A 25337-nucleotide genomic window follows, 5' to 3' on the forward strand; every position below is an offset into this window, starting at 1 on the left:
CAAACTGTTATTAGTATGTGATAAACATCATGTTAACATGAGAATAAGCGATAAAAATCATTACGTACTACCGAAAATAAAAACTGAAATGAGAAGACGGACTTTCATTTTTAGAGCTATCAAATTATGGAATTCATTACAATAACTCACTTAAGAACAGTATGGCGGTTGGATTGTTGATTGAAAAAGTTTAAGATTTAAATACAGTTATCACATTATTGCACTGTTAGTAGGTCAGTAGAGCATTGGTATTATATGTCTTCTTCGGCAGTCCATCGGAACGATGACTGTGATGCAGTTTAAGCTTGGCAAGCATGCCTGTGGGCCATCAGGCCCACATTAGAGCGACAATATCGTCCACATTTGTCACAGACGAATGTTGTTTGAGTTGGTCTGTTATGTCTTGCATGGTGGGCCTTATCGTAGGCTTCTTGTCTCTTTTGTTCAACAGCTGTTCTTGATTGCCTTACTGTGGAGCACCATCTCTGTCTGTCCAGGGCCACTGTCTCCAAGCTGGAGTCATCTATCCACAGATCATGTGGCGCTTGAACACATTTCCCATTGAGCTCTCCTCACATCACGCCTTGCACAGTAGTTAAGATGATCGGTGTCATGCCCTGCCGAACAGTCTCTCTGGACCTCAGAACACTAAGCGGTACACCGTAGTGCAGCGGGCTCAGAAGATAAAGAGGTTGCCCCACAGTGACAGCTTATTTGTCAAGTGATGCCATCCACTGACCAACAGAGTGGTTCCTCTGCATGCCATCTGATGTTTGTGCCACTGGTCCGATAGGGCTGCTCTTCTGCCGCAAACAACATCGAGTGCCCTGCTGCCAGCCTCTTCTTGGATTTGAATTTGGAGTTAACCTTCTCCTAGCCTTTGCCTAGAGGCAACTCTACAAGGCAGTAGAAGGTATATGTGAACACATGTAGATGAATATACTATGTAGGTACAATAAGGTATATGTGCCAATGTATGTAGGTTAGGTTAGGTGGCAAAGGCAAAGGAAAAGGTGTATGGTGAGTTGTATGACAGGTTAGACACTAAGGAAGGAGAAAAGGACTTGTACCGATTGGCTAGACAGAGAGACCAAGCTGCAAAGGATGTGCAGCAAGTTAGGGTGATCAAGGATAGAGATGGAAATGTGCTGACAAGCGAGGAGAGTGTGCTAAGAAGGTGGAAGGAATACTTTAAGGGGCTGATGAATGAAGAAAATGAGAGAGAGAGAAGGTTGGATGATGTAGGGATAGTGAATCAGGAAGTTCAGTGGATTAACAAGGAGGAAGTGAGGGCAGCTATGAAGAGAATGAAGAGTGGAAAGGCAGTTGGTCCTGATGACATACCTGTGGAGGCATGGAGATGTTTAGGAGAGATGGCAGTGGAGTTTTTAACTAGATTGTTTAACACAATCCTGGAAAGTGAGAGGATGCCTGAGTGGAGAAGAAGCATACTGGTACCGATTTTCAAGAACAAGGGCGATGTGCAGAACTGTAACAACTACAGAGATATAAAGTTGATCAGCCACAGCATGAAGATTTGGGAAAGAGTAATAGAAGCTAGGTTAAGAGGAGAGGTGATGATCAGCGAGCAGCAGTATGGTTTCATGCCACGAAAGAGCACCACAGTTGCGATGTTTGCTTTGAGAATGTTGATTGAGAAGTATAGAGAAGGCTAGAAAGAGTTGCATTGTGTCTTTGTAGATTTAGAGAAAGCTTATGACAGAGTGCCGAGAGAGGAGGTGTGGTATTGTATGAGGAAGTCAGGAGTTGCAGAGAAGTATGTAGGAGTGGTGCAGGATACGTATGAGGGAAGTGTGACAATGGTGAGGTGTGCGGTTGGAATGACAGATGGGTTCAAGGTGGAGGTGGGATTACATCAAGGATCGGCTCTGAGCCCTTTCTTGTTTGCAATGGTGATGGACAGGTTGACGGACAAGATCAGGCAGGAGTCTCCATGGACGATGATGTTCGCGGATGACATTGTGATCTGTAGCGAGAGTAGGGTGCAGGTTGAGGAGAGCCTGGAGAGGTGGAGGTATGCACTGGAGAGAAGAGGAATGAAAGTCAGTAGGAGCAAGATGGAATACCTATGCGTGAATGAGAGAAAGGACAGTGGAATGGTAAGGATGCAAGGAGTGGAGGTGACAAAGGCATTTGAGTTTAAATACTTGGGGTCAACCGCCCAAAGTAACGGGGAGTGCAGTAGAGAGGTGAAAAAGAGAGTGCAGGCAGGGTGGAGTGGGTGGAGAAGTGTGTCAGGAGTGATTTGCGACAGAAGGGTACCAGCAAGAGTTAAAGGGAAAGTTTACAAGATGGTTGTGAGACCAGCTATGTTATATGGTTTGGAGACAGTGGCACTGACGAAAAGACAGGAGGCGGAGCTGGAGGTGGCAGAGTTGAAGATGCTAAGATTTTCACTGGGAGTAATGAAGAAGGACAGGATTAGGAACGATTATATTAGAGGGACCGCTCAGGTTGGACGGTTTGGAGACAAAGCAAGAGAGGCAAGATTGAGATGGCTTGGACATGTGTGGAGGAGAGATGCTGAGTATATTGGGAGAAGGATGCTGAATATGGAGCTGCCAGGGAAGAGAAGAAGAGGAAGGCCAAAGAGGAGGTTTATGGATGTGGTGAGGGAAGACATGCAGGTGGGTGGTGTGACAGAGGAAGATGCAGAAGACAGGAAGAAATGGAAACGGATGATCCGCTGTGGCGACCCCTAACGGGAGCAGCCGAAAGTAGTAGTAGTAGTATGTAGGTTAGGTTAGAAAGAAAGAAAGCCACTTTATTTTGTCATTGTAGGTTACAATGAAATGTGTTTTCTGCATTTAATCCGTCCTATTGTATAGGAGCAGTGGGCAGCGGCAGCACCCGGGGACCAACTCCAGTTCTTCTTTCCATTGCCTTGCTCAGGGGCACAGACAGGAGTATTAACCCCAATGTGCATGTCTTTTTGATGGTGGGAGGAAACTGGAGCACCCGGAGGAAACCCACACAGACACTAAATAATAATATGCAAACTCCACACAGAAAGGACCTGGGATGGCCTGGGGTTTGAATCCAGGACCTTCTTGCTGTGAGGCAACAGTGCTAACCACTGGGCCACCGTGCTGCCCAAAGGTCTTATGTTCCAATGTATGTAGGTTATATGTGTGTATGTATGCATGTTATATGAATCGTATTTTAATTATGTGTCAAATTATTTATGAATTATTGTATGTTTAAATATTTTTAATGTGGACTCTTGGAAGTTTACTCAATAAGCTAAAAGAGATCCAAATAAATCAAAATCTCCAAACAGGTACCTGTCCTCTTGGTCCTCATTTGATGCTCCAAAATCAAAACGAGGTCGGAGCAGGGGCATCAAGGCAGTTTGATGCGCCTCATAAATGCTTTTGGTGCGCTTTTGGCCATTTAAAACAATAGGTGTACTTGAAAACACGCGCGTTGGACAATTTCAGTGCATTTGGGCCTTGAGAGGCCACGGAAAGGAAGCAGTGAGGATTGCAAATGGGGATATTGTGGATATTGATTTACTCATGTCTTAGAGAGAAAAAGAGGAGGAATGTGGGGAGTCAGTGTATTGTATACCAGAGAATAGGTACTCTATTCAGCTAATAGAGAGACATACTAGCATCACTGGCTTACTGGTTTATAGCAAGGTTGGTTTGAGAATTTGGGGCTTATGTAAAAGTAGCTTTATACACAAAATTCTGTTTCAAAATGTAAACAATGTAGACTGGTTTACTCATACTGTGTGTGTGTGTGTATGTGTGTGATGTGCACATTATGTCAGTTAACAGTATTAGCAAGTCTCAAGGGTCTCCTGCACAGGAGCTGCATGTCATTCCCCTCCCTCATCATTGTCTTTGCTCTTTCATCAGTGGAGCCCATTCAGCATTGTCGAAAGCAGTGTAATGTAATCACCGCAAATCATCTGCCTTCATCCATCTAGATAGAGAACTGAAAGAGCAGGAAACCAAACATTATAGCTTAGCATTGCAGTTTGTCCGTGCACTTGCACGGTTGGCTGAGCAAGCGTACCTGTAGTGTAAATGAATGTCAATTAGAAAACCTTATTCACGTAAAGTGAATTCACAGGAAGTGGCAGTTTAAACATGACAGGAGCTGAGGTAATTGGCTTCATCTGATAGGTTGATCGCTGTAAATAAAAAAAAGAAATGAAGCAGAAAAAAAAAACAGAAAAGGGAATTTTCAGCAACAAAACTGCTCTATGTAATTACTGATCTACCAAAATTGTTTGAACCAAAACACCCCACAGAGGATTTCACCAGAGCAGCTTGATTTTGCAAAGGGCCATTTCTTTTAGCTCGGGTACAGTGAGGGGTGAACATGACTGGACTTGATTTATTGGGCAATCATGCAAGCCAGGGCTGGATGAGATTAGTGAATGCTGTCACTGCCTGGCCATATGCTCTTGTCTCTGCCTGCCTGTCGGTTGGTCTACATATCTGTCTACCTGTGCATCCATCTTCCTGTCTATTTATCCATCTACCTTCGTGTCTGTCTTTCTACTTGCCTATCCATCAGTCCATCCATCTTGAGTCCTTACCTGCACTTTTGTTGGGAGACAGATTATGCAAAAAAAGATGACCACAACGTAAAGTGGGTATTCAACATTTTGTGCATTTGGTTATTAGTGCTGTACCATTAATCTCCCCCCTTTTTCCCCCCTATCCAATTGTGCTTGGCCAATTACCCTACTCTTCTGAGCTGTCCCGGTTGATGCTCCACCCCCACTGCTGATCCGGGGAGGGCTGCAGACCACCACGTCTCCTCCGATACATGTGGAGTCACCAGCCATGTCTTTTCACCTGAGAGTGAGGAGTTTCACCAGGGGGACATAGCGCGTGGGAGGATCACGCCATCCCCCCCAGTCCGCACCCCCCACCAGGCGCCCCAACCGACCAGAGGAGGCAATAATGCAGCGACTAGGACACATACCCGGCTTCCCACCCGCAAATCCGGCCAATTGTGTCTGTAGGGGCGCCCTACCAACTGGACTGCCAGCTTGTCCAGGGTGCTTCCCAGCCTGCTGCCCAATAACTGCTGGGATAGACTCCAGGATCCCACAACCCTAATTAGGATAAGCGATTTGGATAATGGATGGATAGATGGATGGGACACCCAACCAAGCCAGAGGTAACATGATGCAGTGATCCCTGTGTTGGCAGGCAACGGAATAGACTGCTACGCTACCCGGACACCCCTGTGCCATTAATCTTTGTGTGTTTGAAGAGGTATTTTATTTTAATGCCAGTGTCTGTAAAGCATATCCACTTTGCTTAGTATGACCTAAGCTATTATCGTAAGACCAATAGACTATTTTCAGGAAGCCTGTCAAGCCTCGTGAATTAACATCCCTTAGCCCTCCAGCTAAAGTGCACAGAGCAACAGCACTCCTGGAAAAGCATTTCTGGTTTGGCTCTGTACACTTCTAAATTTAAGAACTCTGAATGTTTAGTTGGTTGCGATTTCCCAGTGGGGATATCTGAGTTCTGATCCAGGAGGTTGATATATTTCAGCGACACAGACATTATTAATAGATACATAACATTTATGCGCAGGACTGGGTTGCAACTGAATACAAGCAACAGTGTTATTCAGAAATGAAGCATTTATGTTCAGCCCATTTCATGTTTTGAAGTGTTCAGATCACAGTTACTTTATACATTTTGAGAATACTTTTCAAATACTTGTCTTGATGCATGCTCAATAATCCAGGTAAGAAAATCAAAGAAGGTTGACTTAGTTCATCTGGATAACACGTTTATTGACAGATATGTTTCATCACTCAACTAAGTGACATCTTCAGTCTTAACTGACTGCAGGTATCCCCACCCTTATAAACAATACAGTGCCCAACGACCAAAACCAACAGCCAGTTTCATATGCATATGGATATGACCTTTAACATACCTTTGCACATGACCATTCACATGACCTTTAACTAGTTTTGATGAAACTCTAGTTAATGGGTATACCCATATTTGTATATGAAATTGGTTGTTGTTTCGGTTGTGATACATCCGTCACCATCTTACAATGCTGTAATTGCAACATTCCCTAGTCCTCTGACTAGCACACATGGCCATTGAAATGCTAAAGGTCACACCCATATTTGCATATGAAACTGGTCATTGCTTTCGGTCGTTAGGCACTGTATTGTTTATAAGGGGTGGGGATACCTGTGTGGAGTTCGCATGTTCTTCCCGTGTCTGCGTGGGCTTCCTCCGGGTGCTCCGGTTTCCTCCCACAGTCCAAACACATGCAGGTCAGGTGAATCGGCCGTACTAAATTGTCGCTAGGTGTGAATGTGTGTGGGCCCTGTGATGGATTAATAATAATAGCAAGGTGAGGTCAAGTAAGAAGGCCCTCCAGTGCAGCTTTAAATACTCTGGTGTCAACCCCGTTCTTGTACAAAGTAAATACACAATGTTTTTTTTTAACCCCCCCCCCCCCCAATTGTACCCGGCCAATTACCCCACTCTTCTGAGCATTCCTGTACACTGCTCCACCCCCTCTGCCGATCCGGGGAGGGCTGCAGACTACCTAATGCCTCCTCCGATACATGTGGAGTCGCCAGCCGCTCTTTTCACCTGACAGTGAGGAGTTTTGCCAGGGGAATGTAGCGCATGGGAGGATCACGCTATTCCCACCAGTTTCCCTTCTCCCCCTGGACAGGCGCCCCTACCGACCAGAGGAGGCGGTAGTGCAGTGACCAGGACACACACCCACATCCGGCTTCCCACCCGCCGACATGGCCAATTGTGCCTCTAAGGACGGCCGACTAAGCCGGAGGCAACACGGGTATTCGAACCAGTGATCCCTGTGTTGGTAGGCAACTGAATAGACCGCCATGCCAGCCGGATGGACACCCACACACAATCTTTTAAGAAACTATCCATTTTCAAATCAGCATGTGCACATTTCCTCCTGCATTCACCACAAATCGGCAGAGCACAGCAGTAACTGGCAGAGAGTCAACACATACTAAGATACAGACGGCACCTTCGGGTCATGGAAATACCAATAATCAATAAGCAGCATTATGACATAACATATGTTTATCTTTTTGAGCATTGTATCTGAATATGTTACTGATTACATTTTGGATGGTGTATTCAGTATTCAGGCACTAAATAGTTTTAGTATTCATTCCAATCCTGTTTACAGACATGAATGACATAGGTTAATTGGACTATTATGGTTTATAGGTAGGATGTGAAAAGTTATAGTATTTACTCTACAGTTAAGGTCAAAATTCTTAGCCCCCTTTATGAAATCAAACAAAACCCTTAACTTTTCCATGGAAATTACCATAACCAGTGTTTATAGTTTGCTTCCAAAAGAACAAAGATAAAATCTCCACTAAGCTTAAGATATTTTACTGATGCGCTAAATTGAAACAAGAAAAAACAAAAATGACAAGGCCAAAATTACTAGCCCTCTGACAATTAATGGTCAATAGTGTAACCTTTCTGACTCACAACCTCTTATGGTAGTTCCTAACTAGGTTGGCACATGTATCTTGAGGGATCTTAGCCCATTCTTCCATGGCAAATTGGTCAGGTCATCTAAATTGTGTGGTTTTCAAGCATGGACATTCACCTTGAGCTCCCACCACAGATTCTCAATAGGCCTGAGATCTGGGCTCTGAGAGGGCTACTCCAGGACCTTGATTTTGGTGTCCTTCAAAAAGTTTTGGACCAACTTGGATGTATGCTTCGGGTCATTGTCTTGCTGGGAGACCCAGCAGCAACCTAAAGCTACACTGGCAGCAGATTTCTTCACATTATCCTTCAAAATGTCAACATAATCTTCTTTCTTCATGATCCCATACACCCGAACAAGGTTCCCTATGCCTGAAGCAGCAAAACAGCCCCACAGCATTATGCCCCAACAAAAGCACCACCCATGTGTCCAAACACCTCAAGTTTAGTCTCATCAGACCAAAGGACAGACTTCTAAAACTCATGTCCATGTTTCAGATGTTCACGGGCAAACTTCAGTCTGGCTTCGATGTGCCGCAGTGTGAACAATAGAGTTTTTCCTTGGATAATGACCTCGAAGCCCACAACGATGAAGAGCCCTCACAACAGTCTTCCTTGAAACATCAAGTCCAGAAGAGGCCAGTTCAGCAAAAATCCTCTTGGCAGAGATCCGGGGATTGTTGCTGACATCTCTGACTATTTTCCTCTCCAACGTTTTTGAAATCTTGCACTTTCGACCACACCCAGGTTTGATTCTAACAGAATTTGTCTCCTTGTGCTTTGCAATGATGCAACCAACATACAGCTGTTCTAGACACTGTGAAACACTTGGAAATGACAGTATAGCCTTCCCCCTTAAGATGAGCATCCACTGAGTTCTGGACTGATTTCTTTACTTTTTGGCATGATGAAATTACTTCTTATGAAGAATTTAAGAGTAGTCCCTCTCAATCAAGTGTTCAAGGGCCACTAGCCCTGCTCATTGGAGCCCCTTAAGTAAAGTTCAATGCTGATTGATTGCTCAGGTTGGTTTGAAAGTTGATTGATTGCTCAGGGGTGTTTTGAGAGGAAAAAAAATCACATGGGAGCTAATAATTTTGACCATCTCAATTTTCACTACATTTGGTATAAAGCAAATCTGAAGATTTAGTTTACCTTCCAAAATGTATCAAATAGGGGCCTTAACATTGATGAATGCTTTACTATGTATAGTTTTATGAATGATGCAAACATTGGGCAGAATTTTAGGGAAATGTTCCATAGTTCCTTGGGGGCTAATAATTTTGACCTTAACTCTGTGTGGTAATAAACACAAAGGTGTAATCTCTAGCTGCAGTATGGCCCCGTGTGGGCCACTTTCACCCCAGAACCATCTTTTTTTACAAGGTAATTTCTAGAATTGAAGATGTGTTATCATCCTAAAATGAACTATAATGAAATTTAAACATATGAACCAGCATTTGACTTGATTCATTCTCAATAATCCAGGCAAGAAAATCAGAGAAGGTTGAATCAGTTCATCTGGATACAATGTTTACTGACAGATACATTTCATCACTCATCTAAGTGACCTCTTCCGTCTAAACTGACAGCAGGTATCCCCACCTTTATAAACAATAGTGGCATAACGACCGAAACCAACGATTGGTTTCATATGCAAATATGGACATGACCATTAACTAGAGTTACAATGGTCATGTATATTATTCACAGAGAATTTGGGAATGTTTGCAATCACAGCATTGTAAGATATTGACAGATGTACTCTGTTCAGGGATGGTCGTTTCCTCTTCACATAGATGGCCTCTGACTCCTCGTTCAAACCAGCATTCCTTTCTATCAAGGCTGTGCACATCCTCATCCTTGAAAGAGTGGCCACTGGCCTGTTGATAGGTGTAGACTGCAGAGTCCTGACCTGACGGGTTAGCTCTCGTGTGTCTCTCGTGTCGCCATCTTACAACGCTGTGATTGCAACATTCCCAAATCCTCTGTGAGTAGTACACATGGCCATTGAAACTCTAGTTAATGTCACACTCATATCTGCACATGAAACTGGTCGTTGGTTTCGGTCGTTATTCCACTGTATTGTTTATAAAGGGTGGGGATACCTGCAGTCAGTTGAGACTGAAGATGTCACTTAGATGAGCGATGAAACTTATGTCAATAAATGTATCCAGATGAACTGATTCAACCTTCTTTGAACCAGTATTCGAGTTTAAAATTGTACCTTGTGTACAGTATTTGGAAGATGCATTTTGAATTGTTTACAAAGTCAAGAACATGTAGGTAAATCAGGCCTGCAGTGTGAGTTGTGATTATTTAAGACAGTTTTTTGCTATTCTTTTATTACTCAAGCTCATCTGTGGACGTAAGGAAAACTTAAATGGCTAACTTAATTAAACGAAGAGTCTTTATACTGTGATGATAAAAACTGTCATAGCCAATGGGTGAGGCAAACTAGTTACTACTGAATTTGGCACTTCAAACATGCAGACTTATACATTTCTTAAGATCAGTGGCTTAAAGCTAACAGCCAAGTTGAGAAGCTGCCGAGCAAGAATCAACACAACACTAAGCAGTGCCAACACTGAAAATCCTGTCGTCGTCATCCCCCCCCCCCCACTGCTTAGCCAAATCTAATTCTCCATCGGTCAGTGGAGAGCCTCAGTGTGGCATGGTTGCATCGCTGGGACCCAATCAGCAGCCACCAGTGTGTGGCAGCCAAAGCCGCTTTAGTTCATTAGGATTAATGCGGTCTCAATTGAAACACAACAACGTGGCACCTCAACAATTTACAGCCATCCACAGATTATCAGAGATGAGAGACTATGACTGATAGTGTGTATATCTGAGTGTCTGTATCCATGTGTCAGTGTGTATTGCTGTAACCTTACTGCGAGTAAAACATTGATTTCTTTGCAGCTTTCAGATATACACTACCGTTCAAAAGTTTGGGATCACCCAAACAATTTTGTGTTTTCCATGAAAAGTCACACTTATTCACCACCATATGTTGTGAAATGAATAGAAAATAGAGTCAAGACATTGACAAGGTTAGAAATAATGATTTGTATTTGAAATAAGATTTTTTTTACATCAAACTTTGCTTTCGTCAAAGAATCCTCCATTTGCAGCAATTACAGCATTGCAGACCTTTGGCATTCTAGCTGTTAATTTGTTGAGGTAATCTGGAGAAATTGCACCCCACGCTTCCAGAAGCAGCTCCCACAAGTTGGATTGGTTGGATGGGCACTTCTTTGAGTAGATTGAGTTTCTGGAGCATCATATTTGTGGGGTCAATTAAACGCTCAAAATGGCCAGAAAAAGAGAACTTTCATCTGAAACTCGACAGTCTATTCTTGTTCTTAGAAATGAAGGCTATTCCATGTGAGAAATTGCTAAGAAATTGAAGATTTCCTACACCGGTGTGTACTACTCCCTTCAGAGGACAGCACAAACAGGCTCTAACCAGAGTAGAAAAAGAAGTGGGAGGCCGCGTTGCACAACTGAGCAAGAAGATAAGTACATTAGAGTCTCTAGTTTGAGAAACAGACGCCTCACAGGTCCCCAACTGGCATCTTCATTAAATAGTACCTGTTAGAGCCTGTTTGTGCTGTCCTCTGAAAGGAGTAGTACACACCGGTGTAGGAAATCTTCAATTTCTTAGCAATTTCTCGCATGGAATAGCCTTCATTTCTAAGAACAAGAATAGACTGTCGAGTTTCAGATGAAAGTTCTCTTTTTCTGGCCATTTTGAGCGTTTAATTGACCCCACAAATGTGATGCTCCAGAAACTCAATCTGCTCAAAGAAGTGCCCATCCAACCAATCCAACTTGTGGGAGCTGCTTCTGGAAGCGTGGCGTGCAATTTCTCCAGATTACCTCAACAAATTAACAGCTAGAATGCCAAAGGTCTGCAATGCTGTAATTGCTGCAAATGGAGGATTCTTTGACGAAAGCAAAGTTTGATATAAAAAAATCTTATTTCAAATACAAATCATTATTTCTAACCTTGTCAATGTCTTGACTCTATTTTCTATTCATTTCACAACATATGGTGGTGAATAAGTGTGACTTTTCATGGAAAACACGAAATTGTTTGGGTGATCCCAAACTTTTGAACGGTAGTGTACTTAAGTCCAAACTGGTGTTAGAATGCATGTTGCACCCCAATGATGGATTCAGACAAAACATTTAAATATGTTTTTGTGTGTGTGGATATGTACACATTTTTCTGTGCAGGGTGTTTGTGACTAAACGTGTGTGTGTGTGTGTGTGTGAGCTGACTTTACATTATAGAGTACAGTTGTCCATCCCTCCATGGTGATACACTGGAAGACAGTGAGCACGGCAAACAGGATGTTGTCAAACTGGGTGATGCCATCATTGGGGCCGATCCAGGTGTCACTGCAGGTGTATTTCACTGGACACTGACGCACACCGCACGGGAACTCAGACTCGGTTGAGTCAATCGTCTCATTTTCTGGATGAGTGAATAGATGGTAAGAGAAGACGATATAGATGTTAACCAAATGCTATTGCATATAAGGCAATTTCAGTCCAGTAGCAAATTAGGTTATTGAAATGTGTTACGTGCCCTGTTTAAGGTCCAGGGGATGAAGGGAAGTAAAGAAAATAAAAGTGTCCCGGGGGAATAACGCATGTAGGAGGCAGAACCAGGTGTAAAAACAAACAGATTTATTAACAAAAATTAACCCTAAGTCAATATATACAATAAAAAAAGCAACCGAAGATGCTGGCTTTTAACTAACCAGGATTAGTTAATGTTCTGATCTGTTATTCCCACCTATATGCTTATTTAGGTGTCATCAATTATAAATGATTAGGCACACCGTTATTACACAATGCCTAACGTGGCTTGCTTTATTCCACCGTATTGCAAGACCGCCCGAATAATATTCCTCGCGCTTCTCCCCACATCAACAGGTGACGTCACATACATACGGGTGCCCTTACATGCCAAACCGGTACATGACATCCCTCCTTTTCAGGGAAATAAACTTCAGGTTATTTTCAATTCAAAAATGTGAACCCATATAATCACAGTATCAAAACATTCCTAACCAAAACACATACCACATATTCTGTATGCTTTCACCTTAATTAGAACCATGTATTAATTCTCCATTAACACATATTCACTTATGAACAGTCTGTAAACATGTAAGACCTTTTAACATGTTAATTTCACATTTGCATCATCAAACAACAATCGGCATTGAACTTGACCCAACAGTTTTTTTTTACATTTCTCCAGTCTATGTCATATCATAGTCTGCCAGCCTCGATGGCAAGCGTCTCTCTCTTGGAGGCCTGTCTGCCCCCGGGGTGTCATTGCTGGTGTTGCTCCGCTCTGCGTTTTGAGCACCCAGTGTCTCTCTGTTTGATGTGCAGTCCTCGGCATCCTGTGATGCTTCTGCTCCGGCAGGTGTCTCCTGAGTACTGGTGTATCGCTTCACGAATGTTGTGTTCCGTGTGTATCTGGCTCCGGTTGGAGATTCGACGACAACTTGGTTTCCTGATTTGCTCACCACCTTGTGTGGCGTTGTGTTGAATAGTGTTGTCAGTTTATCAGTCTTTTCTTGTCTCACCAGGACCGTGTCACTGACATTGACATCCGAGTACCTGGCGTGACACCGTTCGTCTGCATAGATCTTTGATTGTCCTTTCTGTTCTGCATCTCTGTCTCTTACCTCCAGATCAGTGTGTGCTGCTATGATGCTTGGCAGCTTCCCCCTCATCTTTCTTTTGAAGAGCAACTCCGCGGGACTCTTCCCTGTGGTCGCGTGATCGATGCTCCGGTATACTGTCACATACTTTCTAAGTTCTCGCTTCCAATTGAGTCCATCTGAAACAGCGATGCGAATCCTCTTCATCAGCGAGGCGTTTTGACGTTCTTCCTCGCCGTTCGCCTGCGCCCATCGTGGCGTTGTTTTCACATGCTTGATTCCGTTGGTGTCACAGTACTCACTGAACTCCTCTGATTTGATCTGAGGACGCTGGTCCGACCTCAGTGTGACGGGAAGTCCATGTCGACTGAAGATTGTCTCTAGACTGTCTATCACTGTTGACGTGGTTGTGGACTTTAACACGTCATACTCATAGTAGCGGCTGTAGTAATCAACTACAACTAGAATCGAGTCACCGGTCGGCAGGGGTCCGAGTAAGTCAATGGCAATATCTTGCCAGGGCCCCTCTGGTAACTCTGTTGGTCTCAACGGTTCCGGTGCGTCTGGCCGAACAACAACTTGGCATCCGTGGCATGACCTACAATGTCTCTCGGCTGCTCTGTCCATTGTTGGCCACCAGACTTTGCTCCTGAGGTGCTGTTTAGTTCCGACCATTCCCAAGTGTCCTTCGTGTGCTAGTGAGAGAGCGCGTGCCCGCAGTACTTGTGGCAGCACAATACGCGTTCCACGTAGAACCAACTGTCCTATTACACATAACTCACTAGCCACCGCAGCATATGCTGCGCACTTCTCAAAGTGTCCACTCTCAATAGCTTTACGCACCTCGATCAGCTCCTCGTCGTGGGCTGATGCCTCCTCCACCTCACGGGTTGTCAATGCTCTGGGTGTGGCACTCACTGCAACGAATCTCACGTACTCGTCGGATCCGTGTGCATGTTTCTGTTTCAGTGCGCTGTTCCCCAGCAGACGTGATAGTGGGTCTGCTATGTTCTTTTTGCCCGAGATATGTACTACTTTAAAATCATAAGGCTGTAACCTTAGGACCCATCGCTCTATACGAGCGCATGGTTTCGAGCGTGGGCTGTAGATAGATTCAAGAGGTTTGTGGTCTGTAACTAAGTCAAATCGTCTACCATAGATGTATGGGTGTAACCTTTCACACGCCCATACCAGACCTAAGGCCTCTTTCTCTGTCTGAGAATACCTGCGTTCACAGTCGGTTAGACCACGACTGACATAACAAATGGGAACATTTCCTCCATTCTGGGTCTGTACTAACACTGCTCCTAATCCCACTGGACTAGCATCTGCAATGATTTTGGTCGGTGCATCTTTGTTAAAGTAGGCTAGTGTCCCTGCTTTGGCTAAGCCCTCTTTCAGCGCCTCAAACGCTTGTTTCTGTTCTGGACCGAATTCAAACAGAGTGTCCTTTCTTGTCAGGCGTCGCACAGCTCTGACACTGTTGCAAACTGTGGAATGAATCTGCTGCTGTAATTTACGAGCCCGAGGAAGCTTCTCACCTCCGATGCGTTTTCCGGCTCTCTCGCCTCGCTCACGGCTCTCACTCTCTCCTCTGTAAGACCGATTCCTTTTTCAGACAGCAGGATTCCCATGAAAATCAGTCGATCCATGTTGAACTGACACTCGGCAGGGTTTAGCGTCAGTCCGCACTCCTCCAGTGTCCTCATGACTGTGTGTAGTCGCTCGTTGTGTGTCTCCTCATCCTTAGCGTGGACTATGACATCATCTGAGATGTTCTCCACACCTTCTATACCAGCCAGTGCAGCGGCGATTTCATGCTGGTACTGTTCGCTGGCGGAAGACACGCCGAAGATGAGTCTCTTGTATCTGTAGACTCCGTTGTGGATGGCGAATGTGGTGATTCCGCGTGATTCTGGGGTCATTTCAAGTTGGTGGTAGCCCCACTTTAAGTCCAGTTTACTAAACACCACCGATCCATTCATCCCTTGTAGTAGCTCATCCACAGTGGGTATTGGATATCTCTCTCTGATGATGGCAAGGTTTGCCTGTCGCATGTCTAAACACAGTCTTATTTCTGAGTTTGCCTTGCGCACGATGACCACTGGATTTACTCATGGTGTTGGTCCATCGACCGGTTCTATTATGTCTAGATCTAGGAGCTCTTTTATCTTGGCCTCCACAGGCGCCCGTAGGTTGAAGGGTATACGCCTGAGTGGCTGTGCTACTGGTGTCACCTCTGGGTCTATGTGTAGCTTTATCTGTTTTGTTTTCAGCTTCCCTACCCCCTGAAATACAGTCGGGTACTGCTGCTGAAGTGATTGGTTCATGTCTCTGACGGCTGATATGTTGGAACCTATTTTCAGTACACCTAGTTTCATGGCCAACTCTTTTCCTAGTAGTGGTTCTCCATCACCTCTGATTACTATGAATTCTGCTTGTTCACAGCGTTCTCCTATTTTTACTTTGCATGTGAACGCCCCTTTAATGGGTAGAGGTTGGTTAGATGAATAAGAAAATAGTTTCCTTTCCGGCTTTGGGACATATGAGTGGCACCTAATTTTCTCTGACTTTAAACCCTCCCAGGTCTTTTCGTCTATCACATTGCAAGTAGCCCCGGAGTCGACAAGCATCTTCAAGCTAACTCCTCCCACATTTATGTTGAGCCTATCTGACTTGTTTGTATCACTCAATACAAAGGCATAATCATTTTCTTCTATCTCTATTTTATGCACTTTTTCCTTTCCTGTTGCACATTTTGTTTTGCATCGTTTTGCGAAATGGTCTCTACCATTGCATTTGCGACACGTTTGGCCGCGCGCTGGACAATTGGGGTCTTTCCCAAAGTGGTCTGAATGTCCACATCTAAAACACCTTTTGTCCATTTTGTCCGTTTTTCCTCTATCCGCGCCCGGTCTCCCTTGTCCTCTCTCCTGATATTTCCCTCCTTTCTATGAGACACGACTCACAGTCGCCTCTGCTTTCCCCTCCCTCACAGACATCTCCGCCATTTGTTCTTCAATTTGTTCACACTGAACAAATCGAGAGCGCGAGCAAGCACCAAACCACGCCCCTCAAGGAGTCTACGGCGAACATAACTTGACGTGCATTTGCTTACAATTGCATCTCTAATCTGATCGTCTGTGTCTCCACCAAAACCGCAGTCTTTTGCCGCACGTCTCAAGCGTGTAGCGAATTGTTGTACTGTCTCCCCCTGATTCTGGGAGATTTTCTGAAATGTCTGGCGGGCGAATGTAGCATTTACTTGAGGCACGAAATATCTGTTCAAAGCTGCAACAGCGGCATCATAATCAGTCACCTCTCCGGTGCCGTCCAAAGTTGAAAAGATGTCCTGTGTGTCTGGACCTGCGTGATGCAAAAGAAGTGCTCTCCGGCGCTGCTTCACTGCATCCTCGGTGTTATCATCGATGATCAGACCTTTCCCATCAGCAAACAGTTCAAATGACATTAGCCATCTTGTCCACCGCGGCCCCAAAGTCGCCGGGTCGGAGTAGCAATCAAACGCCGGTATGCATGCTGTCTTTTCCATGCTGCCGCGCTAGCTAGCTACAACTGTTAGCTACACTTCAGATCTAACTAAACGTTACGAACTTTAGCTCATCACTTAGCTTAGGCTCGGTACATCACTCGTCGCCATTGTTCTGATCTGTTATTCCCACCTATATGCTAATTTAGGTGTCATTAATTATAAATGATTAGGCACACCGTTATTACACAATGCCTAACGTGGCTTGCTTTATTCCACCGTATTGCAAGACCGCCCGAATAATATTCCTCGCGCTTCTTCCCACATCAACAGGTGACGTCACATACATACGGGTGCCCTTACATGCCAAACCGGTACATGGCAGTTAACAAAACAAACTCCGATCAAACCAAAAACGAACAAGAACAAGTTTCATGCTCCGTCTCAAGGAGTACTGGGTATCGACACAAGAGCTCGCTCTCTGGTTGCCAACAATGGCTCACTGGCAGTGTTGGGAGTCTCTCTCCAAGGCTTATACCCAGCTGATGAGGACTGGAATCACCTGGGCTCAATCAGCAGCTCCACAGAAGGCGGGACATTCATTACATGGAGAGGGAAAATGATAGACACACGGCACTGGGGCCGTAACACCCCCTCCCATAAATACAAACCCTAGGTTGGCATTCAAGAGGGTAATCCTCTTCACTCAGTTTGAAGTTGGCATCGTCCTTCTCCCTGAGCTGCTGCAGTCAGATGTTTTGCTCTTGCATGTCCTCAAATGCCTGGCCTGTCACATCCATCGCGCTGAGCAAGGTATCCTCCTCCCGGTTTGCTGTTGAAAGCTTCTTGTTGGGGATGTAGATCTGCTCCTCTACAGACCGAGTCTTCGCCAGGGCCTCTTCGTTAGCCATTTTCTTGCCTTCCCTTCTCTCCCTCTCTTCCAGGTCCTTCAGCCTCTGCTCCTCTGCCTCGGTCTTCTCAGCCACCATGAGCTGGACTTTGTCCCTCTGCTCCTTGGGTGCTGAGCGGTACATGTCAAGCAGCAGCTTCATCTCCCGCTGGGACTTCTGGGCTTCTATGAGTTCTGTGCGGACAAACGTCAGCTGCTCCATCTCTTTCCTCCTTTGATTCGCCAGCTCCAAACGAAGCTCCTCCGCCTCAACCTCCGTTGCATGCCACTGGCGTGTGAGGTCAGCGACGGCAGACTCGAGGTGTGCAATTCTCACCTCCTGCTTCTGGGACTGGTTTAGGTCCTCCCTATTCACTCTCATCTGGGACACGACCGCCCGCCGACTGCGGTTCTGCCGCTTACGTTTTAACGCCTCACAATCGGCAACCAAATGTCCAGACCTATGTCAAAAAACACCGTTTCTCCACTTTAGGGGTTGCATTTCGCGAGTCGCCGCCACAGGGGGCGGTATTACGCGGCACAAAGCTGTTTTTGTGCGCGCGCGCAAATTCGTCCGCCAACGCCGCAGCCTGATGCGTGGACACTTCATGCTCATACTGCACCTCTACTGTTGCATTTTAATAGCCCTCTCTGCCTCCAATTCCAACTCCCTGCGAAGCTGGAATTCTCTCTCCCTTTCCCTTTCCTCCTTTTCCAACTGGAGGTGTTGTGACTTCTCTTATGTACTCTATTGTAGTGTTACTATTCGTGGGTTACTAACTTAATCACTAATATATATAAGTACACGGAGACGAGGATGCGGCACAAGTCTGATCTTTACTGACGGAGACATCACACACTACTAGGCTCGACCAGTGTATTACAGAACTCAGTAGTGGTGACAGTCCAACACAATCGAGCACCGAGTGCTCGATCCAATACACCACATCCCTCTTTTCCAACTGAGATGTAGCCTACTCATCAGTTGCTTCAACAGCAGCCCCTTTACCGAACCATTAACACTATGGCATTAACACTGAAAAAGTCTTTTTTACTTGCATACTTCAATGATTAATACAGCATGTTTTTTTAAATGACAGATGACTCTCATTAAACAACATAAACCATTTCCTTTTCACATTCTGGTGGTTAACATGTAAATATTTTGAACATTCAGCAATCTTGCAACATTTCAGGTTAAACACACCTTGTACTCTTTGTTTCACCTTCTTTTTTCTTTTTTTTCTTAATAAACACTTGAATGATCACACAAAAGAACCCTGAGGTTAGTCATTGTATCTGGCAGGGCGCCTAACTGCTCTGCCGCACTTTGCGTAGCATGTGGGTGTACTGCCTGTAGTCACCGGAGGAGGGTCGTGTGGTGGCAGGTCATGTGGTGGTGAGTCGACTGGCACAGGCGCTTGTGAGGGTGAGGGTTGTACCTCTGAGTCAAAATGTTCATCACTGTCCGTGTCTCTGAATAGGCTCGGATGTATCTTCCTCAGATGTCGCCTGTTCCTTCTTTGCATCCTCCCAGCCGGTGTCTGCACAGTGTAGGACCGTGGTTCATCTCGTTGTCGGATGACAACGGGAGGCTCCCAGCCGCGCCGTGTTTGCATGTGTACGGTGTCTCCTGGGGTCAATACTGGCAGGGGCTTTGCACACTGGTCGTAACGTTGTTTTTGGCGGAACTGCAGGTTCCGGATCTTGCTGTGAATGTGCTGTGGGACTGATTGTGTCAGCACAGCACTGGAGCACGGAAGTGTGCTTCGTAGAACTCTCCCCATCAACATTTGTGCAGGTGATACGTCCAGTCCTGTCACCGGTGTGTTCCTCAGTGACAGCAGCACCAGATGTGGGTCAGTGCCGGTCTGCATTGCCTTCTTCAGCGCATGTTTCACTGTCTTTATGGCTCTCTCAGCCATGCCATTTGAAGAGGGAAAAGCTGGGCTGGAGTGTGTGAGCTTGAACTCCCATGAAGCTGCAAATGACTTCATCTCATAGCTGGCAAATGGGACATGGTCACTCACTATCTCCCTAGGAATCCCGTGTCTGGCAAACACAGACTTCATCTTCTGGATTACTGTGTATGCTGTTTTGTCAGATATGTTGAGCACTTCAGGATATTTGGTTAGGTAATCAACTAACAACAGGTATGACTGACCGTGTAGCTCGAAGATGTCAGCTCCGACTTTCATCCATGGCAGTTCTGGGACCTGATGCGGCATAAGTGGCTCAGCCTGCTGTTTGTGCTGTAGCTGCTGGCATTGCACGCACTTTTCCACCATTGCCTCTATATCTCGTGCCATGCCAGGCCAGTAGAGACTTTCTTGCTTTGGCTTTTGTGTGCTGCACTCCTTGGTGTGCAAGATGCAGCTTCTCCAAAATCGTGCTCCTGAAGCTCTGGAGTATGATGATTTTGTCTCCGACCAAGACAATGTGATCTTCCATGCTTATAATGTCCTTTATTGCCCAGTAGGCGTGTAGTTTTCTGTCCAAACTTTTCTTTTTCATGGGCCAGCCTTTCTTGTGTTTCTCACACACAGCTTGCAGCACGCTATCTGCTGCCGTTGCTGTCTTTAATTGGCTGAGTGTTTCCTCGCTCAAGGCATCCAAGGCCTACACAACTCTCTCATCACAAGGGTTTTCATCAATATGGTCACCTTCTCTGCTAGCTGTAGCACGTGAGAGTGTGTCGGCAGTGTACATGTGCTTGCCTGGTGTGTATGTTACACTCAGATCATACCTCTGCAGTTGTAAAAGCATACCTTGCAGCCGCGCAGGTGCTTTGCTCAGCGGCTTGCGCATGATGACCTCCAGAGGCTTATGATCGGACTGGACAGTTACTGGTCTGCCGTAGACATACTGGTGGAATCTCTTAGCAGCAAACACTATAGCGAGCAACTCTCTATCTGTGCGTACCTCTTTTCTGTGTCGGTGAGCGCTCGTGAGGCATAGCACACTGGGCGGTCGTCCTGCATCAGACAGGCTCCCAGTGCATCCTTTGAGGAGTCTGCTTGTAGAGTGACAGGCTGCTGGTGATCGTAGTATCTCAGCACAGGGGCTTGTGTGAGGGTGGTCTTTAGTGCCTTTAGCGCTGAGCTGTGGTGCGGGCACCATTGCCACGCTACATCCTTCTTGAGCAGCTGTCTGAGGGGTGCCGTGAGTGAGGCTTCGTTTGGTATGTATTGCGCTAGGAATTTTGTCATTCCCAGCAGACGTTGGAGACTTTGTTTGTCTTCCGGGGTTGGCATGTCGACAATCGCTTTGATCATGTGTCGTCAGCTCTCTGTCCTGCTGCCGTGATGACGTGTCCCATGTACTTTACAGTATCAACTTTAAACTGGATCTTGTCCCTGTTAAATTTCACATGTGCGGTCTTGGCTCTCTCCATTACTTTCTGCAGGATTTCATCGTGTTCCCGCTCTGATGACGCTGCGATGATCATGTCGTCGGCTATAATGTACACACCTGGGATATCGCCGAAGGTCTCACAGTTCTTTTGTTGAAACACTTCTCCCTCAGACTCCCGGGAAATCTGAGGAAGCGGAACCAGCCCCACGGCGTGTTGAAGGTGCATAACTTAGACGACGGCTCATCTAGCTTGATCTGCCAGTATCCATCCTTTTCATCTAGGATGGAGAAGATGGATTTTCCTGTTAGCCTGCTGCGCACGTCTTCCGGTGTAGGAATGGAGTAGTGTTGACGCTTGACTGCCTCATTCAGGTTGCAAGGATCCAAACATACCCTTAGTGCACCATTTCTTTTCTTTGTGGCAACAAGACTGTTCACCCATTCTGTAGGTTAATTGACAGGAGTTATGACTTTCCTGTTCTGCAAGTCTGTAAGTGTCTCTCTTAGTGAGTCCATGATGGAGAGTGGTACGTTCCTGCACGCGTGAATCACAGGCGTGACGCTGGGGTCAATGTGTATGTGATGAACTCCAGGAAATTCGCCTAATCCTGTGAAGACCTCCGCATACCTCTGCAGCAGCTCCTCTTTGGTGGCCGGAGGTTTTGCTGGTTGTGGGGACTCCACTGCAAGCGCCTCGACTCTTCTCACCAGCTGCAGCTCTTCACACGCATCTCCACCCAGGATTGGCTTGCCAGCTCGGCTAGACACATGGAAGTCCAATATAGCCGTATGCTTAGACGTGCGGCAATCTAGAGATGCAACAACATCTGAGGGTAGTCGTGCACCACCGAAAGCAATCAGCACAGTCTTTGTGGGCCGTAACTGAACGGGACCTGGTAGCTGCCGGAATACGCGCATAGGAAGCACATTTGCATCGGCGCCTGTGTCCAACTTGAAGTTAATTGCTACACCTCTGACCATGGCTGTTTCACGCCATACAGTGCCTTTAGCTTGGTGGGCTGCTTTGTTTTTGTATTTTCCAATCATGCCTATATATAAGGAATCAATTTCACTTTCTAGATTATGCACTGTCTTTGTCTTGTAATTGCCGCTTTTTTCAGTGCTTGATTTACACACCTTGGAAAAATGATTGTTCTTACCACATTTGTGGCACACTGCACCATAAGCTGGGCATTGACGGGGCTCATGTTTATTTCCACACTTGTGGCAGAGAGTTGTTGTTACATGCCTCTTGCTGCTCGTTTTGTTCTTGTTCCAGCTGCCCGTGCGCGTTTGCCCTGTTGCTTTCTTTAATGCATCCACTGAGGCGTCTTGGACAACATGTGACGTCTGCATAGCTTGTATTTGTGACTTAGCGAGCTCGGCTGATCTACATATCTCTACGGCCCTGCGCAAAGTAAGCTCATTATCACGTAACAGTCTTTCTTTCAAACGGGCATCATTTATGCTGAACACTAATTTATCCCTTATCATGTCATCTTCATGTCTGCCAAACTCACAGTCTTTGCTCTTCTGGCGCAGCTCTGTGATGAATCTGTCCACCGATATTCCTGCTGACATCGTGCGCGACCAGAATTGATGGCGTTCGAACACGACGTTCTTCCGAGGGCTGCAGTAGTCCTTGAAGGCTTTCAGAACGTCCTCCATCGATTCGTCGTCTCCTTCTGGGATGATGGTGAGTGTGTTATACACTTCTAGCGCCTCCTCGCCGATGGTGTGAAGCAGAATGGCTATTTTAACCGTCTCTCCCTTATCCAATGCACCTGAAGCGGTCATGTACAGCTGAGAACGCTGTTCCCATCTTCTCCAGTTTTCTGCGACATTCCCGGTAAGTATCAGCGGTGGTGGCGGCTTGAACTGTTCCATATTTGTGCTCAGGCTAGCACTTGTTAGCTAGCTGCCTCAGCTACCAGCGAACTCGTTGAAGTACCGCCCTCGAATTATACCGTAACTCCGTCTTCTGACACCATGTTGTGACTTCTCTTATGTACAATACACAATACTTGTGAATTGTAGTGTTACTATTCGTGGGTTACTAACTTAATCACTAATATATATAAGTACACGGAGACGAGGATGCGGCACAAGTCTGATCTTTACTGACGGAGACGTCACACACTACTAGGCTCGACCAGTGTATTACAGAACTGAGTAGTGGTGACAGTCCAACACAATCGAGCACCGAGTGCTCGATCCAATACACCACAGGAGGCGAGCAAGACGGACTTTTAACTGCGTAGCCATCTTAGAACCGGGAGTAAACACACGTGGCTCAAAAGTAGCCATAGCTAACAGAACAAACACCATACACGGGCAGAATGTTAATTAGCCTCCGCTACAGCCACTCGACCTCACAATTTTAAAGTCAGGTCCACCGGTGGCAAATTACGGCAAGCTGGAAATAAAACACAATTAGCCTAACAAACAAACTTCACCTGTCTTCTCGGGGCGGCTTTAAAGGCTGAACTTCGGCGGCCTGAGCCCCGAAATGCCTACCCCCGCCAGGGAACATTGTCTCCTTCCAGGATTACTCCTAAAACAAGAAAGGCAAAATAACAAAAGAGTGTCCGATGGAAGATCACAGCGAGCTGGACACTCCCCTATTCTAACCAGGGAAGCTGTCTGAGACACCAAACAAACTACAATACTCACCGCGCCCGCCACCGGAGCCAAGCTGCACACAGCAACGACTAACACACAAGGAATCCACCCCCTCTTATTAAAAAAAAAAAAAAAATCCGGATGAGTCCCCAATATTTACGTTCCCCATTTTTTGACACTTTGTAGCTCCTTCATACTTTTAGCTACTGAAACCATTCAACTATCAAAATGTTCAACCCATTAAGGACATTATTGCTCCCCTTTCAGATTTTTCATACCTTTTGAACTTTTTGAAATATTCAACTTTTTTCAGCCATTTTTTGAATGGGAGTCAATGGGGGACTTTTGCAACCTTTCCACCTCTTTTACTCCTTCATACTTTTAGCCACTGAAACCATTCAGGTATCAAAATGTTCATCTCTTTAAGCCCATTAAGGCTCACATTTTGTTTTTTAAAATCTTTTATACTGTTAGACATATTAAGCTTTTTCTACTTTTTCAAAACAATGGTAGTCTATGGGGAAAGGTTGAAACCCTCATCACCTTTGAACTGTATCTCCTCCTTTTTTGAGCTAGAAACCCCATTTAAAGCTTAAACGGTTCAGGACATTTAGCTCTTTCAGAATCCTATTCCGATTTAAAAATTATTTTACAGTTTTTTAACAATTCAGCTCTAAAGTTTAGAAATTCTGCCATACACTTTGCCTGTTAGAATGTTCAGTCCTATTGTGACATCACATATCAATTTGAACTCAACTGCCAGCCTAATTAGTGTGAATGCTGGGCATTCACATTATTGCTTTGCAGTTCTTTATTAGTGGCACCACTTCCACTTTTTTATGCTTTAAACTACAGAAACCATTCACCAACCAAACTATTTATGTATTTAGCACGTTATGGCAAATTTTTCTGTTTTTTATACCTTTAAAACTTTTAAAATATTCAGCCATCTCACATCTCAGTTTCCAGGTATTTCAGGTAGGCTATTGACTTTCTGACTTTTCCTATTTATCAATTTTCAGCAATGCTTTCGCGATTTCTTTCAGCAGCTCAGCATTCACACGCTTTTTCTGTGGAAAAGCATTTTTCTAGTTCTTGTTTGTTTCTTTCTCTCACGCTGGTTGCCCACAATGGCCCATTGGCACTGTCGGGTCTCTTCTCTCTCTCTCTCCAAGGCTAATACTCAGCTGATGGGGATTGGAATCACTTGGGGTCAATCAGCAGCTCCACAGGGGGCGGGGCATTACCTGGAGAGGGAAAATTACAGACACACGGCACTAGGGCCGTAACATCCCCTCCCATAAAAACAAACCCTAGGATTGTCAACGAGAGGGTAATTGTACACAACACACGGCACCAGAGCCATAAAAAATGTTTCCTGGTATTAAGGAGTTACTGTTACACAACTGCAATAATCAGAACCAGAATCACAATCATGTATATTGGCCATGTAGGTTTGCACTACATGGAATTTGACTCTGGTTTCATGGCTCTCTCAGTGTACTTAACATGGAATAACAACACAACAATCTTCAGATATATACTCAACGATTGACTTATACAGGTGAAATAAGAGGTGATATGGTGCAGGGAATATATCAGAGATGCTGAAATAGATGTTAGCAGGATACTTGCATACATGCCTGAGGTAGATGGACATGACAGAGTGTACCAGTATACATATGTAAGGACCTTTAAAATCTAAAAAAATCTTTGGTACTCCATTTACCAACATGCTTTGTGTCTTAAACAGTTCCTGTGTGGGTGTGGTTTCCAAACAT

At 45.3% G+C, this 25337-nt stretch overlaps 1 protein-coding gene across 1 annotated transcript in view; it reads right to left on the reverse strand.

Moving 5' to 3' along the window:
• LOC130110532 (voltage-dependent R-type calcium channel subunit alpha-1E) overlaps positions 1-25337 on the reverse strand; it is a 186944-nt gene that overhangs the window by 70364 nt on the left and 91243 nt on the right. Inside the window, 1 exon segment of the mRNA XM_056277664.1 lies at positions 11807-11997. Coding sequence (XP_056133639.1) covers positions 11807-11997 — 191 coding nt within the window.

The sequence above is a fragment of the Lampris incognitus genome, chromosome 3 (assembly GCF_029633865.1).
Source record: "Lampris incognitus isolate fLamInc1 chromosome 3, fLamInc1.hap2, whole genome shotgun sequence".
Lineage (NCBI taxonomy): Eukaryota > Metazoa > Chordata > Actinopteri > Lampriformes > Lampridae > Lampris > Lampris incognitus.